The sequence below is a fragment of the Rhamphochromis sp. 'chilingali' genome (genome assembly GCF_963969265.1).
Source record: "Rhamphochromis sp. 'chilingali' genome assembly, chromosome: 22".
NCBI lineage: Eukaryota > Metazoa > Chordata > Actinopteri > Cichliformes > Cichlidae > Rhamphochromis > Rhamphochromis sp. 'chilingali'.
In genome coordinates this window covers 27,584,688-27,602,992 of record NC_137950.1, presented here as the reverse complement: position 1 = coordinate 27,602,992, position 18,305 = coordinate 27,584,688, and the positions used below count along the sequence as shown (strand labels likewise).

Below are 18,305 nucleotides of genomic sequence, written 5' to 3'. Positions count from 1 at the left end.
GTCGGATAACGCTAAATCAGATATATAAATAAATAAAAAAATCAGATGTTTCAAAGAAAAGTGCTCTTAGCAATTCTGAAATTATGACAAGTGCTCTTTTTATTGCCTGTTCTTCCAAGTGATTCGTTTTTACACTGAAGTGATTAAAAGCAACTCTTTTCATCTCGTGCTTTACTGAAATCATTTCTGATGTCGCGGCGTAGCATCAAAGGCTAAATGATGTGTGGGTTCTGAAGGAGAAAGGTTCAGCCTGCATACTGACAAACACTTTAGAGGCAGAAACACCATCTCCATTCCAATAACACCGCCCATAATCCAGGGAGACGTTCTGGATGGACGCTTGTGTCTGTGATCTCTTTCTTTCAGTCACTAGCGAGAGCTCATAACCATAACTGAGAGTGAGGAACAAAAATCGACAGCTTCACCTCCACACTCAGCCCGCTCTTCACCACAGCAGACCAGTGTTGCATCAGCACATCAGTGCAGATGCCGAACCAACACATAGTTAGTCTCTCCTTCCTTCTTCCCCCAATTCATGAACAAGGCCCCGTGATACTCGGGGTACCAACTCATCCCCAACAGAATAATAAAATGCAATAATTCGACTCACTAAATCTGACTCACAAACCTCTTGGATGGTCTGTTTCACACAGCAGCCCACAGGAATGGTGAAATAATTTCATTAAAATGCTCCAGAAAGCACCATCAGTGCAAACACAGTAGAGTGTTTCAGTTCAGTGACTTGATCTTATACACAAACCACATAATCTTTAGTTCTCCTTCTGCCTGACTCAGTGACAAGCTGCTGCTTTACTCTACTACTCCAACAGAGATTATTTTTTTTAGCCATCGTGTATCACTACTTACATTGTTTTTGCATTAACTAAGTGACCAGTTTATGAATCCTCCCTGCAGAGGTGCAGGACACACCAAATAAACTGTGAATGATTATTATTACACACACTGGGAACGGTGTCAGCAGCGGGGCTCCAGCAGGGGTGGAAGAGCGTTGCTCCTCCTGGCCAGAGGGTGAGCACACTGAACCCCAAGTTGTTGCTCTGTGAATGAATTATTAAGTGATGTGTTCATAAAGTGATGTGTTTATACAGTGATGTGTTTCAGACATGTCCAGCTTGGAGGAGACCCCAGGGCATGCTGGAGAAATTACAGCAGAAGTCCTGGAAGGAAGGATGGTTTACAACTCGGCGCTAATTAGCAGGCGTTTGTGGCTTGCTCATATACAATTCATGAACACAGCTTGCTAATCAAGCTTGTTAGCATTAGCTCTTCAAAATAAGGATAAGCTATTGTTTTACATAAAAAATGATTCCTAATATGAATAAAATGGGTTACTCGCTCAGTGACACCCGGGACAGGCTCCAGCCCTGCTGAGACACTGGACTGACTGATTGCAGTCAATAAATTTTGTCCTTATCTCTGTTTAGCTTGAATATATTCAGGCTCCTTGCTTAAGGAGGCATTCTCAGAGTCTTATTACTCTGCAATGGACACAAAGGTCTGTGAAGTCGATCCAGCTACACAGAGTGCTTTAAACATCAGTCTTCCCTGAAAGCTGAAGCATCCAGTGCATACGTTTTCTTGCATGAGAGATTCAATGAATTTCATGAGCACAGAAGGGCGGTGCACATAATCACATGGCTTTCTCTTTCAAATTGAACTGTAATCACTGAAGGAAGACAACGTGGATAATTTCACTTGTTCCACCTTTGTCAGACTATATGAGCCGTTACAGAATAAAACTGTCAACTTTCCATTAATACATTTTTTATGTAGAAAATGCTCCTCGGTGTTGTACTGCAAAGGATAGCCTGGTTTATTCCAGGCACCTGCAGTTTGAGCTCATGTCTTTTTAAATGTACTCGTGTAAACCCGGCTTTCAATTGCACCAAACCAACAATTTGATACCAGCACAGATGGAAATGTGTGGGCTTTATCACTATTTAATGACTAAAGAAAAAAACACCAGATTCAGACCATGATGCATTACCTGCGCAGGACTCTACGGTCCTGTGTGAAACACAGTCTGTGGTTCAACAGCTTGTAACACGAGGCAGTAACTTAAAAAACCTGCTTTCTCCCTGACTTTATCAGTAACGAGCCACTTCTTATCTGTCACATGAAATATGATATATTAATTTAAGTGGAAATCAATTTAATATCTTGAAACATTAGTCATCTGCTGTGTCTTTTTTTCCATGACAATAAACAAGCAGCTGGCTGCTCACCAGGTCTGTTCCTACTGCCAACACGGGGAGAGGTGAACTCTGTGCGATGTTATGATCACGGCAACAATCCTGAGCCAACACAATCACCCTGATTATTTAAAATGGAAGAATGATGTGGGAAAAATGGTGACTTGGTTGGCTATTGTTGGATATCAATTTTGGCTCAACTATTTCTGTGTCAAGGCACCTCAGACCTCTGTCTGACCTTTTATCCCCACCTGAGCACCATATTTAATCATTCCTGTGCTGTTCTACTGTTTTAAAACTCCCCCAGTGATCCTCCAGAGACCAGCAGGAATCTCTGCAGGGATCTGGGCGAATGTGGTGGGAATGCAGACAGTTCAAGTGTCAAGGTGCCCCTCGAGCTCTGTCACATGACTGGCAGGACTCCAGGATTCCTTAAAACTAACATTTTCTCACTAATTAGCTCATTTAGGCATATAGAAGTGGTCAAGAGGACCTGCTAAGTAGAAGGAAAGAGAGGAAAGGTGATTTTTAGTGACTTTGAAGGGGGGCGTGGTTCTTGGTGCCAGACTGGCTGCTCAGAAACTGCAGATCTACTGGGATTTTCCCACACAACCATCTCTTGGTACAGAGAACAGTTTGAAAAAGAGAAAATATCAAGTGAGGAGCAGAGTGTGAATATTTTGATTTTTAATCTTTTTTAACAGCCTTTCTGGTGTCATGGTGGCAAGTGTGCATTTGACATTTTTGTAAGTGTTATAGAAAACAACATTTATTCTTTGCAGGAAAGAAAATGGCAGATTGAGGTTTTTACCTCAGTGCGAGCTGAAACATGACTCTCAGTTCAGCTAATGTTAAACAATTTCAGTTAATACCAGGCAGAAAAAACATGTGGTGTTATTAAGAGTATGAATCAAGTTAAACACAATATCGTGCTACTTATAACTTAAAAACCTCTCACTGAGTTTTTGAAAAGATTTACACTAAATATCATGTTCTATTCAGCACAGTTGACCCTTACCTCTACTTCCAGATTCTTGTTTAAAAGCATGAAAAGAGCTTCAGCTTCATTAGCTCCTCACCTTGATCTCTTTAGAGGCTTCTGTAAAAATATTCACAGCTCTTTCTGATGCTTTCCAAACCTCAGTGTGGCAACTCTGAATGGTTACTACCAGCTAACACACACGATACTGACTTAAGATGCAGCTGTGCACAGCTGTGCAGAGCCCCCACCCCTGACACAGCTGCCACACCCCTGGACCCAGCAATTTCATGGACATTACCTCTACATGCCGTGGCATTCCTTTCCAGTGAGACTCACAAATGAGAGCATCCCAATCCCTACCCGCCTAACGGCATGTTTGGGTGCCACATCATACGAGGACTTTTTACAAAGCAGCCTCGGCTGGAAGATGCGAGTCGGCAGGCCGCACATCTTTGCAACAACAGCCCGAGGGGGGAGAGGCAGGTGAAGGAGGAGCACGCGTGATGTGTTCAGCGGTGCGCTGCCCGATATAGCCACAGTCTTCTGTTATTTCCCACAGAGCAGCTTCGCAGGAGCAGCTGGGGGTTAATTGCCTTGCTCAAGGGCACTTGTTTTCGAGTTAGAGGCAAAACCTCCATGAGAGCAGGGAGCCTTTTGCTCATTTCCCTGCTCGGATTTTCCTTATTGACAATTTTGAAGTATTTTGATCTGAGCTTTTATACTTTAGCATCAAAGTGCATGTGACCCGATTTTAGTTTATTTACAAAATAAATAATAAAAAAAAAACCCTTGTGAACCCTACAGCCGGCCAAGTCTGGGGTGTAAATACAGCCTTTCATCTCTACATTACTTCAGTTATATAGCCTAAAGTGAAGGATCATTTTCTTTCACATAAAATCTAGAGGGAAGTTCTCATCCAGTTATTGCTTTCCACAGAGTTCAGCCTGCTAAACAAACCTCGCAGTCTTGGCAGATGGCAGTGAAGTGTCAATAAGTGATTCTGGCCACGTGCCTCAGCGCAGTGCCAGTCGGGGAGCGCTGCAGCAGTCGGCCTCCTAAGCCTTTTAGCGGCGGAAAACGCTCCGGCTATTCTCCGAGTCAGATTGGGGAATAGCGATTTTCCACCAAGCATCATATCAACAGCCAAACAGCACGAGGGCCACAGAAGCAGTTGTCTGAATGCATTAGAGATGAGCTAGCTCACTGGGACAAATATGGCACGGGTAGTCTGGGGATGTCTCTGTATGGAAACTGCTCTGTCTGCCATATTCTCTGTGTAAGACTCATGAAAGACGAACAAGTGTCTTGCAATGCTTCTGGGCTCTCAAAAGAGACAAATCCTTTAAAAAATGTCCTTTGAATGAAAATAAAAGTTTTAGTGGATGATTCTCTTCATTACTGAAACATTTACGAGACTGCTGAGAAGAGAAAAAGACTATAAAATGTTCTTAAAGGCAATAACACATTGGAAAAGTCCAGTTCAGTGATTCCACTTAGCTTCCTAGCAGACACTAATCTAACAGGGATGCTCCTGGTGAAAAAAATGAAACAACTAGTGTAAAACTAAGAAACACTCACATATCAAAATAAATTTTGATTACTTTTTTATGGACAATATCAAAAACTGTCTTTAATCTTTAATCATCTTTTATCATCCTTTAAGTGCTGCTTATGAACACGTTAACTCTAAAATGATAGCGAAGAAGAAAAACGCTTGAAATAAGCTGTTAAATACAAAGACACATTATTAAATTATCACAAGTTATCATGCAAAAAACTAATAATTTGCCATTGAAATGTGTGGTGCATTGTGCATATAATTTTTCTATAATATATGACAACCATCCCAATAAAAGGAAAAACATCTAAAATAATAACAAACAAATCATCCATCCATTTTTTTCCACCTATCCCGAGACGACTCGCAGGTCAGCCTAAGCAGAGAGGTCCAAACCTGCCTCTCATCAACCACCTCCTCCAGCTTATCCTGGGGAACACCGAGGCATTCCCAGGCCAGATGAGAGATATAATTTCTCCAGCAGGTCTCCTCCTGGGAGGACATGCCTGGAACACCTGACCCAGGAGGGGACCATCTCAACTGGCTCTTTTTAAGGAGGAGAAGCGCCTCTCTGGACCCCTGCTGAATGAATGAAATTCTCTCCCTACGACTGCATCCTGCCCGCAGCTCGGACACCAGCATTTCACTGCATGTTCACTATATGTTGTATTGTTTATGTGACAAATAATATATGTATTTAATAATAATAATAATAATAATAATAAGACCAACCATGCCCACGACAACCGAAGGAACTGCCGTTTTTGCCACTTCAGCCTTGAGCTACATTCACATGTACACGTTATATTTTTAAAACTGATCCACAGAAAAATATTTCTGTTCACATGAAACATGCAAATTTTTGATCCGTTTTATAAAAATGACAAAATCTAGTAGCTACACAGACATAACCTGATAAACATCGGTGAGGTTCGAGGAACACAAGATGTAATAAAGCCAGGTATGCATATTTAAACATTTCCTCTGCTTCGTCACTATGGTTACAAAATAATCCCAGTAGGCCCCATTATCATTCCCTCAGTAACGAAGAAGGCTGATGAACAAGTGCAATACTGGATGCAGCTTCAGTAGGATCCCCCCTCCCTATCTAAGCCCCACAGTATGGTCCACCCCCCCGCCCCAAATTAAACACCAAGGCAAAGAAAAAGCGACAATAGGCAGTGATTACTCTGGCCACTCTCGACAGAAAGACAAGCGGACAAGAGATGTAAAATGCAGCATTAATATTTGTATAAGTGAGGCTGGGAGTGATGAAAAGAGGAGAATTATGCAGCACTCTGCTCCATTGTGTCTTTGACACTGTCAGCAGCAATTGCTGCCTGGTGTTTGAATCCATGTTCAGCCCCGGTGACGAGCTGAAAATCCTCATGCAAGGGGAGCGTGTGAGAGGAAATGTGTGATATAATATAAGAATCTATATTCCCATTTGCTTGCGTCCAATCAGTATGAGCGCCACCGATGTTTGTGTGCATTTAGCAAGCTGGAGACATCAAAGGGGGAATAGCAGGGGACTATTAAACACATACACAGCCTCACACACATGAGCACAGCGGTGCACTGCTGCAGGGGTTTCTATTGCATCAGAAGAGGAGGCGAGACTCCCCGTCTCCCTGAGAGGAAGAGGAGCGATAACCAATCCTGTATGGGCAGCAGACCAGCAACAAATAGGGGGAGAATGGGAAAAAAGCCAGCATGTGTGTTTGTCACCAGCTAAACAGACGAGGCAGCGAGAGAGCTACTGTGAACGTACATGACGAAAGGAGCACGAGATGCAAACTGTAACACGAGAGATTAGCCATATATCAAAATAAAAGAGGCTATTTTTGCAAAGTACATATGCTGGATGTATATGTAATTAAGCACCGATATTCAAGCACTTTCAGCACAGCCGAGCATTTGTTATTGTCTGTCTGTGTTAAATAATAATAATGGATTGGATTTATATAGCGCTTTTCAAGGCACCCAAAGCGCTTTACAATACCACTATTCATTCACTCTCACATTCATACACTGGTGGAGGCAAGCTACAGTTGTAGCCACAGCTGCCCTGGGGCAGACTGACAGAAGCGAGGCTGCCATATCGCGCCATCGGCCCCTCTGGCCAACACCAGTAGGCAAGTAGGGTAAAGTGTCTTGCCCAAGGACACAACGACCAGGACAGAGAGCCCAGGGATCGAACCGGCGACCTTCCGGTTACAGATGCGATTCCCAACCCCCTGAGCCACAGTCGCCCCGTTAAAGGATAAAGCCGTCACTCTAATTTCTTATTGTCGACGATCCTCTGAAAAAACCCAAACCAACAATGTGCCCATCTGTCCCTACCCTGTCTCTGATGCTCAGCTCTCAAGCTCAGTGATTTCTGGAAGTCTTTAAGAAATACTCCTAAATATACACTTTCATTTTATGAAAACAGGCACAGTCATTTTACAAACAGATGGGCACTTATAGCACAAAGGAGGAAATACTCGATTTGCTAAGGACTATTTTCAGCCGTGGATTAATCGACAATTTTTGTGTGCTACTTCTGCAAATGACTCAACTTGGATGTTTTTTTTAATCAATCCGTAAGCCCTCCCACATCGTCTGACACTAATAATAGTTTGTTTTGTGTATTCATGTATAGTCAAGGATAATTCCAGTGCCTTTCAATTTGATGCTTTTGCCTCATTGTGACTTAACTGAGCGCCTGTTACAAAATAATTGTATTTATTCTAAGATTATTGCTCTCTTAAAAAGCACAACAGTGAATTTAGCTGTTGAGCAGTGGTTCTCGCAGGGTGGGAATATTTGACCACTGAACATTCTGCAATGAAAAACTGCACATAAGTTATGAATGAATTAATTTGCTGCTTCAGTATCCATTTCCTGTTAAATATCCTTAAAGAAAATTCTGTCAAAGAGGGTTTAGGTAACGGCGTGCAGCGCCCATAGTGGGAATTATGCGACCAAAAGAGCTCCCAACATTCAGGACACCATATCATGAAAGCTAAATGTCTTAGGGCTTCAGGCGGCCCAGGGACAGAGCACATCACCTGTTAGCAGAAGTTGATGAATTCAGTTCAATTGAGTTTTATTTACACAGCGCTGAATCACAACAACAGTCACCTCAAGGCGCTTTATATTGTAAGGTAGACCCTACAATAATACATACAGAGAAAAACCCAACAATCATATGACCCACTATGAGCAAGCACTTTGGCGACAGTAGGAAGGAAAAACTCCCTTTTAACAGGAAGAAACCTCCAGCAAAACCAGGCTCAGGGAGGGGCGGGGCCATCTGCTGCGACCGGTTGGGGTGAGAGAAGGAAGACGGGATAAAGACATGCTGTGGATGCTAACATAGTGCCAGGTAAGCTATAGAGCCATAGTTCTTAGAGAAGTTTGACCTCCTTTGAAAGAGTCCTCACTGAACCAAAAGCAACAATATGTTTGGTAGGCTATGTTAAATCGTCTGACAAGGTCCAGGCAAGATGTATGCTAACTGAGTGGTGAGTACAAATGGGACGAGAAGGAAAACTGGCAAAGTGTATGATGATATACAGGCTGATGGCTTGAAATTTCTGCTTGTACTTTGATGTACAAACAGCTGTCTTAGAGAACATTATGGTCATAGAGAAAGGCAACCTCAGACAGGCATGCAGGCATGGCCCTTAATGTAGTTAGCAAAATAGCTATTTAAGGTGGCTAATTCCAAGAAAGCTTGGAAAAAAGGTGAACCTTCCCAGGAGTGGCCTGTCTACCAAAATTACTCCAAGAGCACATCAACGCATCACCCAGCAGAAGAACCCAGAATAAGAACTGCAGTCCTCACTTGCCTCAGTTAAGGTCAGAGTTCATGATCCAACCATAAGAAAGAGACTGATGAAAAACAACAACAGCTCAACTTTTGCCAAAGAAAAAAAAATTGGGGGGAAAAATATTCTGTGGACTGAAAAGAGACAAATCTTCTAAAAGGTTCAACTTTTGAGTTCCATCTGGACTAAAACTAACAACATTTAATAAAAAACATCACCGCAACAGTTAAACATGATGTTGGGGCTGCTGTCCTACAGTCAGGACCTGCACGACTTGCTGTAACTGATGGAACCATGAATGCTCCTCTCTACCAACAAGTAGTGCTATACAGCGTTTTTAGGTAATTGTAAAAGTAGGGACTTCAGAAAAAAAAAGTCAAGATATTTTTTGGACAAAGACTCATTATACAGCCTGGAAGTGTGAGGTCTTGCAGTCCTGCTGCAGGCACACCTCTCTACGTGTCATCTTTGTTCAGTGAATGCAAAGAGAAGCAGTGAAGTAACTGTTTGCACTTGCACAGTGTTTTTCTTGGGGGTTATTTATGGGTTAGGTGCTTTGCTGGACAGAGCAAAGATAGTTTATCAGCTCCATCCTGCAGGGTCTCTGAGTCCTGGTCCTACAGGCAGGAATCTTAGCACAGCTTCTCAGATCTCCCTCTCCTCAGCCACTGCCTCCAGCTCTTCCAGGGAATGCTGAGTTTTTCCAAAGCCACCTTAGAGATAACCTCGCAAGTCCACTCTGGGTCTGCCCTGCAGTCACACCTACATTTTGTGGCCATAGGGGAGGGTATGAACATATTAGCCGTCGTGGTCAGCTCTGTCATGTTGCAAACTGCTACCTGGTGTGAATGAGTTGGACTTACTAGCAGCACAACCTTTAACTTCTCTACAAATGAAGGTATAAAATTTCACTGACCTTGATTTTTGTTTTTAAGGTTGCTCCAGGGCCAGAAACTTTAATTCAGAGCATCCTTACTGCTGTATTGACAACAATATTTGTGTAATGTTGTGCAGGTGCTATATATAAACTACAGTTTGCTGTGTTCATGGTAAAGAGGACAGCTGTTTTGGACAGCGGTGGAGCTCCACTGCAGAGAGGAACGAGACACACGCACACACACATGCAGACACACAAGTTCATTGTTAGTTTTGGTTTTATCCCTTCAACCTTATCCTTTGACATTTCACATCCCATTTAATTCAAAAAGCAGCAGTGTTCTCATTGTTCCATTACAGAAAATCCTTGAGCAGAGTTCAGATTTGCTGCATCAGCAGTAGGTATGCAAGGATGCCTTTCAGATTATCAAGTAATTTTATGGTTAAGATGATGTAAGCTGCAGTAAGTGCTTAGGTTAGCACATGCACAACACAAGCTCAATGAAAGTAAGGGTCACATGGGTCCGTTCAATATGCATAATTTATTCAAGCCTGATGTGGAACTAATAATGCATTTTAGTCCCATGTTGATCCTTACATGGCCGAGATGTAAAGAAATTTGATTCTTCTTCCACAAAACAACTTAACTTTGAGCATTTTTCTATTTTCCAACTGTCAAGTCTGAAAAAACTGCTTTGTTTTCTCATCTACTTTCAGTTTATCTAGTCATTAATAGTGTTGATATGATTATGTGAGCTGAAGAACTTGAATCCACATCTATATACTAAAGGTTAAAATGGTTTGTTGTGGGGCCAAAAGCACTCTTTCTTTTCATAAACAGCATCCCAATTCCAAACTAATTTCATAGGAGACACTTTCTTTGTTTGCTATTAAAGTTTAATATCTCAGAAGAACTGAGGCACATAAATCCTCAGCGGAATCTATTTATCGCTATTCATTTTTTTATTTATTAAACCTTTATGACTCTCGAGATTAAAAATCTCTTTTGCAAGAGTGTCCTGGCCAGCACACGCAGATGTACAACTGGTGGCTGCACAGACTAGTAACACACAGAAACACACACAGCAAAATGCACAAAATAGGTACAGAAATGTGCATGAGGTGAAGAATGAAACATAAAAATACCCAAAATTATAAATTCAAAGCTAAAGGAAACTTCAAACATCAGAGTAAGTTATTGTCTGGGGCCAGAAACAGGAGCAGGAGTGTTCACACAGAACATCTGCCGCCTGTAGCAGCTGCCTCCAGCTCAATTTAAATCACCTGAAATTCATTTAGTAAGATCAGCTCATTAATTATTGTGACTTTTGTTTTAATTGCTGATCCTCTGGACATATTTGCAGGAAATGTGATACTTATTACACCCAGTCATCAACCTCCAGGGCTAAAAAATAAAAACCAAAGTGGACCTGCAGTTCTTCTAACGGCCACATGAGGTTGACTCCAAAACCAAGTCCGTCCAAATACTTCACATGTTAAAATGTCCAACTTTTCAGCAGAAATAAATATGTTCACAGCCTGGGACCAAAAGCAGCTTTAGCCTCTATGGATAGTTTTACATATGACCATCTGTATGGTGTATGAGGATTTTTATAATGAACCCATTTTTGTATTTTTAAGTCTTAAAAGTTAAAGATTTGCCTCATGTCCACTAATTCGAGACACAGAACTAGATTTCCCAACAGGTTTTTGTGCTGCTGGTGCCATTTGGAACATTTTATTTGGATTGTGTGACAAATAATACGGCTTTCTGTGTGGTAAAGACTGTCCAATCAGTCTGTATTTAGCAATAATTAGATACCTGTGCTCTACAGCTATGCACCTTGCTAACCAAGCTCAGCTAATAACTTGTATATGGTTGCTACTAGCTCTAAAACAACAACATAGCAGGGGCCAAAATGGTAACGCCGAGGCTTCAGAACCAATGGGTGATGTCACAGCAGCAACAATCTATGATTAGACTGCACACAACAACAGACGCACAACAAACCTGGAGTCTGCCCACACTCCAGCTCGCCCTGAATGATCCGTTTTCTTATTATTTAGCTGACACTTGAACTTAAGTGACATTCTTCAAACGTGCCTGTGCTAACACAGCTGAAGGCACAAACGCTGTCTGCAGATGCTGGATGTAAACTCGCTCTGTCACTTTATATAATTTTTCACAGAGTGGGAGCAAGTTCCTCGGTTTGAAACCAGCTGGTAGCTCCACAGCCGCTGAAGCTGGCAGTGAGTGATGACCACTAATGGGCCTGTTTTCAAATTAATCCTTTCATGTCATGCTATTTGCATTGCAGCCTCGCCAGCGCTTGGTGAAATTTCCGACTCCAGCCGGAAACAAGGTTTCATTCCGATGGCTGGATTCAATAAGGGCGCACTCAGGGGTCTCTGAGTGTTTTCAAAATCTTGGATAGCAGACCGCGTGTTTGTGATAGCGTGGGTTTAAATTTGGCTCTGGATTTTTGCTACATGTCAACTAATCCTATCTCTAATATTTTCTGTCACTAAGTGTGTAACTGAGTCCAGATTGCATTCAATAAAACCACAAAGAATAAAAGGGCATGATTAATGACTTCACGGCTTCCATTTAGCTAATCTTTTTTATTCTTTTTTTCTTTTTATTTATCTTATTTTATTTACTTCAGTTGCTGCATGTTAAATAAAATATTATATGCTACTTTAAACTAGAATTTTTCTTTTGTTTTACATTTATTCTTCATGGGAATCATTCTTAAAGCACCTTGAACTGAAATAACCTGATTAAAAATGTCTTATAAATACGTTTAAGGGAGTGGATGCCTGATAATGACACCTAAAGGTTTACTAAGGTTTACTAACTACACTTATATAAGGTTCCTGAATTGTGTATAAACTGTATTTAAAAGATGAATGCAGTCATCAAACTGTATTTTGAACTGCTTAATCAGTTCAAGGTCCTGGGAGGGCTGGAGCCTATCCCAGATGTTACTGGGTAAAAGCCAGGGTAGCCCATCACAGGGAAATATGAACATGGGCTCTGAAGCCCTTAACTGTTTCCCCCATAAAGACGACATCTGATGACCTCGTCTGCACCTGTAGTTTTCTTACCTTTTAATTGGTTAATAGGTTAGAATAGTTTCCATTGTATTTCCAAGGGTAACTGCACAGCTGGAGACCACCCTCACTACCTTCTGATGCAAGGTTTCAAGGTGTAAAGAGCTACACCTTCATTCTTTCTAAGGGCCACCAGAGGGCGACCCCGTGAGTGTAAAGACTTCTACGAGAAAATGATTCTGCTGCTCGCTTGAGGTCCGAATCACTCTTTTGAATCCATCCATCCATGCATGAGAAGGTAATATGCTCCAGCTTTAGGTCACATTCATCCCTTTCTCACCGCTACAGAGAACGCCAAATGTAAAGTTCACACTTCCAAGAGGTAGTCTTATATCCTTCACAGCCTATGCCTGCACAGAAAGTACACATAGCCTTTAAAGGCACCAAACTCTGCTGAAAGTTGATAAAAAGGGAAATGAAAACGTGCTGGAAATTTAAAGACAATCTGTGCGCTAGATGTTAAGAAATTAGACTCAAAATGTTAAATTGGCATCTTGGTTGTATTAAAGGAAACGTAAGAGGATTAATGGTGTATTTGTGGTGACAGGACTGATGGATGGAATGCACCATTTTTCTTACTGAGTATGTAATCTGAATACATGAACTGTTGAAGCAAATATGGTAGCCAAAGTCTGCATCTTTTTACAGTATATTTCAAAACACTCTACGTTTATGCACTTCTTTGCTGGACCAGAAACAATGACCAAACAGAGAAATTAAAACATAGATGCATGGTTCCCAGATCAGTGGGTTCTCTACTGATGGAGGATACTACGCCTTTCAGACTGCTTAAGCCTAAAAGGCAAATTTTTCAGGGCTTCTGGGATAGCCCGCAGGTATCAAGGTTGTTATGGAATTTACAATGAGACCAGGATTAACCTCGTGCAGAAATAATTGTTGAGGAGATGCAGATGAATTGAAGCAAACATTATTGTGGGAACTGTCTCGATACCAAGGAGAATGGGAGAGACATTTTGCAGCAGCTGTGATCATGCAGTTTCATGACCCAACTGTCCAGATAAGGAAAGACATTATGTCTCTGCAGTATCTACAAGCAGCTGGCCCACAGTACAACCAAAACACTATCAGTACACAGACATCACTGTAGTCATAAAAGCTTCAATGAGACTATTTTTCAAATAAAGGAGTTTAACCACAAATTTAAAAAAAGCAAAAAATTTACACGGGCCAAAACCATAAAAGCATCGTTTATGAATGCAGATACATTTTAAGATTGCTGGTTAACCTTTGAGGCTGCTCAAACACAAATGGTCAAAAGAAGTCTGACAACAAAGCGGACTGGAAATGAAAACCAGAAAGCTTCTGGTGCTAAAAACCTTGTGCCCTGCCTACAGGTGCACGTGCATCTGTGCAAATATCATCAGAGTCGTTAAGATTCAGAGTCTGAATCCAGGAATTTTGTGTCTGTCAACAACCTGTCAGGCTTAGGCTGAAAATCAGACCGATCTGACACTTCATTTAAATGGCCTGTATTTGTATAGTGCAATTTCTAGTCCCTAAGCACCCCAAAGCGCTTTACACATTCAGTCACCCACCCATTCACACACTGGTGATGGCAAGCTACATTGCAGCCACAGCCACCCTGGGGCGCACTGACAGAGGCGAGGCTGCCGGACACTGGCGCCACCGGGCCCTCTGACCACCACCAGTAGGCAACAGGTCAAGTGTCTTGCCCAAGGACACAACGACAGAGACTGTCGGAGTCGGGGCTCGAACCGGCAACCTTCCGATTACAAGGCGAACTCCCAACTCTTGAGCCACGATCGCACTTCATGTTTCCTACACACAGACTTTACTTCGGTGGGATACCCCTATTTATAGACTTAGATCTTCTTTATCCATCTCAGAGAATGGATGAAGTTATCCATGTTACTAAAAAAACAACCCTTTTGGTCTTCGGTTGCAAACCAGCTGTCTTGTATCGCAGCTGTCCCCCCCCCGGCTGGTGCGTGAGTTGTTTGGTACCGGTCCACAAGAGTTGAGGCTTGGGTGTGAATCGGTTTTTAACGGTTTTTATCGTTAACTCGGTTTCCCTGGGACTTTTCCTGTGTGTTATGAATAAATCTTCTATGTTTTGGTACTGGTTTTATTTTGTTGTATTTATCGGTGACGCCTTAAAGGCCGGTCCGTGAAAATATTGTCGGACATAAACCGGTCTGTGGCGCAAAAAAGGGTGGGGACTGCTGTTGTATTGTCTACCAACCTCCCCGATGGCCACATTGCTATTGTGGCGGTCCTGAATTAGTTACTCCCTATACTTCACCATCTTGCAGCTGCTTATCATAGCCCTCGCTCTGCTTTGGCGAATTAGACTACCTTCAACAGATGAGGTCCAAAATGTTGGCGATAAAGTTCTCTCACAAGATAATAAAACTTGATGGAGCAACAGCTAATTATGTTGCTCAAATATTGATTGTCACAAAGTACGTGGCACTTACATTACCTGCACAGAAGAAACTCAGAGAGGTAATATATATAAAGACTGCTGATAAAAACCCTGTGCACAGCAAAACTAGCCCCACACATGCGTGCACATATTTGCATATCATACATCAAATCTCAATCTGTGGGAATCTTAGCTTCAGTTATGATGCAAGTAACAAATATTTATCACAGCAATCAAACAGGTGAATAATTCATCTGCACAACCTGCAGAACAGAATCAATCTGATCCATATTTCTGTCACTAATGACAATCCCACTGCACATCCTGCCTGCTAAACTCTCATTGATTTAGTTTTACCATCAGAGACCAACACCAGGCTTAATTTGAATTACAGACAACATGGGAGTTGTAGGCAGGGATCTGCAGGTCTGGAGACAGCCAATAACAAGCTTGGTACAGTGCCTTTTTATAGGGAAATTTTAGCGAGCAGCAGCAGTAAGTTAAGCTCCAGCCAGCAGCTCTCAGGCTGAACTGGACCTTTTCTTGCCTCATATTTGATGAAACAGGCATATTGTGTTCAATAATTGCATATCAGAAATCTTACTTGCATAGTTTAAAGTGAACCAAAGCACTTATTTGATTCATGCAGGGATTTTTTCTTTCTTATGTGAACACTCTGAGGGAGAAATGTCGCAGCATGCAGCACAAGAGTGTTAAAAGAGTTAAATGCAGAAGTGAGTGCCAACGTGTGACCAGCGCTAATGCAGTGGAGAAGCAGGCATGCAAAGACACAATGGAGTTATCCTATTAAGAGACGAATCCACACAGAGGCACAGATTTACGCTGAAACACAAACACAATATTGGCACTGACCTTGAAGCTCCAGTAGTTTGGTTGTTGCTAGAGGGGGAGGAAAGAAAAACAAAGAGTAAAGGAGACAGAAGAGGGGCAGGGAGGGTGAAAGAGGGAGAAAAAGAACGACTGAGTGTGAGACTTTTTGTTCTGCAAATGCCACACTAGAAATGCTCAAAGCACAAAACCGACTGGTTAGAACAAGAACAGAGAGAGAAAATGCTTTGTCACTCAGTCGCCATGCGAAGATTTGCAAGTGATACCGCAAAGTGTGCCTAATGAAGTTTGAGAGGTTTAATGGTACGTCGTTTTTACACAGCGAGAATGATATGCCCCAAAACACAAAGGCCACTTTGCTTAAAATGACCACACATTGTAGCAAAGCTTAAGCAAGAAAACCAAAAATTGCCCTTTTTATTTATTATTTTCTGTACATTAGGCCTGGTGAGGAAATGATGAGCTAATTATCGTGATGATAGCCAGATTAACTTGCGTTGTCCTTCACTGCCATCATAATAGGACTTTAATTGCTTGTAATTGCTTCTCAGCAATTAATCAAATGTTTACAGTGACTTCACACATACTAATGATGCAGGGCCAGGCAGCTCCTAAAACCAGCCCCACAGGCTCACTTGCAGAGTTTGCTGGCGTGTACCCAGGACCGGGATTAAAGCAATGCACAGACACTGGATTAACAAGCTGCCATTTTTACTTGATCTGGAAGGAAGCCAGTGCTCAGGTCAGCATTACTTTGATTCCTGAAGATGCAGACACTGAGAGCGTTTATGCACTGATCCGTCACCTTCAGTCAGAGCCCATGAATTGATACGTTCCATAGTACGACCCTGTGTGACCCTTCAAAAGTATTTGAATGACCCAGTCAGGGCAAATTTCTGCCACCTTTCTGCACTGATGTTTGATTTGATTTGGTATTGCTAATAATCTCTATGAAAAAGACAAAACCAACAAGGTGGTAAAGCATAAAGACACCGAGCTGGGAAATTAAAATGAAATACGAAAATGTGAAGAGTCAAAAATTAAGTCCAAAAGCAAGTCAATACTCATAAACTCCCGAGTAAACATGCTTACAGAGTTAAAGAAGTTAACTTAAAGAAGTCCAGACGCTTTTCTTTGCAAGCTCCTTTGACATGCTTACAGTGTTCCAGAAATCTGTTGGCCAAGATAATGTCCATTTTGGACAACACCTCTCACGCCCTGCAGGAGACTGTTAAGGCAACCGTGCAGGTTAAATACAGTACCTGCTGAAAAATACACGTGTGCATGTTATTGATTATTTGTTTATCTGAAAAATAACTTGAGGTACAGATGGGAAGAACCATGATTTTCAAATGTTTACATTTCCTTTAAGTTAGTTAGAAAATACTGAAGTTTAACCAACTATGTTTTCTCTTGAATATATATATTTTTCTTTGGTTTTTCAGTACAAGGGGGATGTAAGTTGCTCCTACAGCTAGAAGGTGGCAGTAATGGAAGAAGAACTCATTAACAACCAGGCATCAGATCAGTAAACGTCATCTGTCTTTGAGATGACACGTTCCTCCAAAAAAGGGAAAAATATGCAAATCAAAAGATGATAGTTGTCAAAAAGTTCAAAAGATGAAAAATTAGATCCACTGGAGACAGACGTGCTGGACATTTGAGGATAGTTTAAGTACAGTCTAATACTTCCCAGTGAATATTCAATAGTATTGTTGATTAAAACAGCCATCAAAGAATAGACTGTCCAAGAAATGTGTGCAACAGTTGATTATTTAGCACTAATTAGCAGGTATCTGCATCTCTGCGTTCCTCTCATTCAACTTTATGAATGCAGCCCAAACAAGCTAGGATTAGCGGATAACTTAGCGTTACTTGCCTGCAAAGCAAAGGAATTCTTATGTTAAAGCATTGTCTCCAATATTATTAGATGTGCAATAAATTTAATCTGCCTAGATTAACGTGTGTGTAGTTTAGCAGTTTTCAGAGACACTGGATTATCTCGTCCAAACGAATGGGTTAGTCTATGAAAGACGTCTGTGCTATGACACCATAATTTAATACTGTTTTAGCCATTTAGCAGACATCCATCTCTCTATGGTCACTAATTACAGCTGGCTAAATCACTCATTACTGTATGTGAATAACGCTCTCTGACAGTCTACCTTCTTTTTTATCCAAACTGGAAGTGAGAAATAAACTTCCCAGAGTGCTTTTCCATCTCTCAGCAGCAGCTGTATTGTTGTTATGTTTGAGAAGCACAGTACGCATTATAAAAGGGTGAACTGCTCCACCTTAAGAAGTCCATGGTGGTAACTGTTTGGGTTATTAGTGATCTTACAGGCAGACTGTCCAATCCCTTACAACCAATCCTATCATCAATCTCCTCATTTACTTAATGATTTCAGCAAACTAGCAATTGTTAGTTCATCTGGAAGAACTGAACATGATTTATTGAGACAGAGAAATCAATGAATGTATTTGGCAATTA

General features: G+C 41.5%; 1 protein-coding gene across 1 annotated transcript in view; it reads right to left on the bottom strand.

The window, feature by feature from the left end:
* Nucleotides 1–18,305, bottom strand: part of srcin1b (SRC kinase signaling inhibitor 1b) — a 129,610-nt gene that overhangs the window by 53,841 nt on the left and 57,464 nt on the right. Inside the window, exon 3 of the mRNA XM_080871999.1 lies at nucleotides 15,839–15,865. Within this exon, the coding sequence (XP_080728125.1) occupies nucleotides 15,839–15,865 (27 nt within the window). The remainder of the gene's footprint in view (nucleotides 1–15,838; nucleotides 15,866–18,305) is intronic.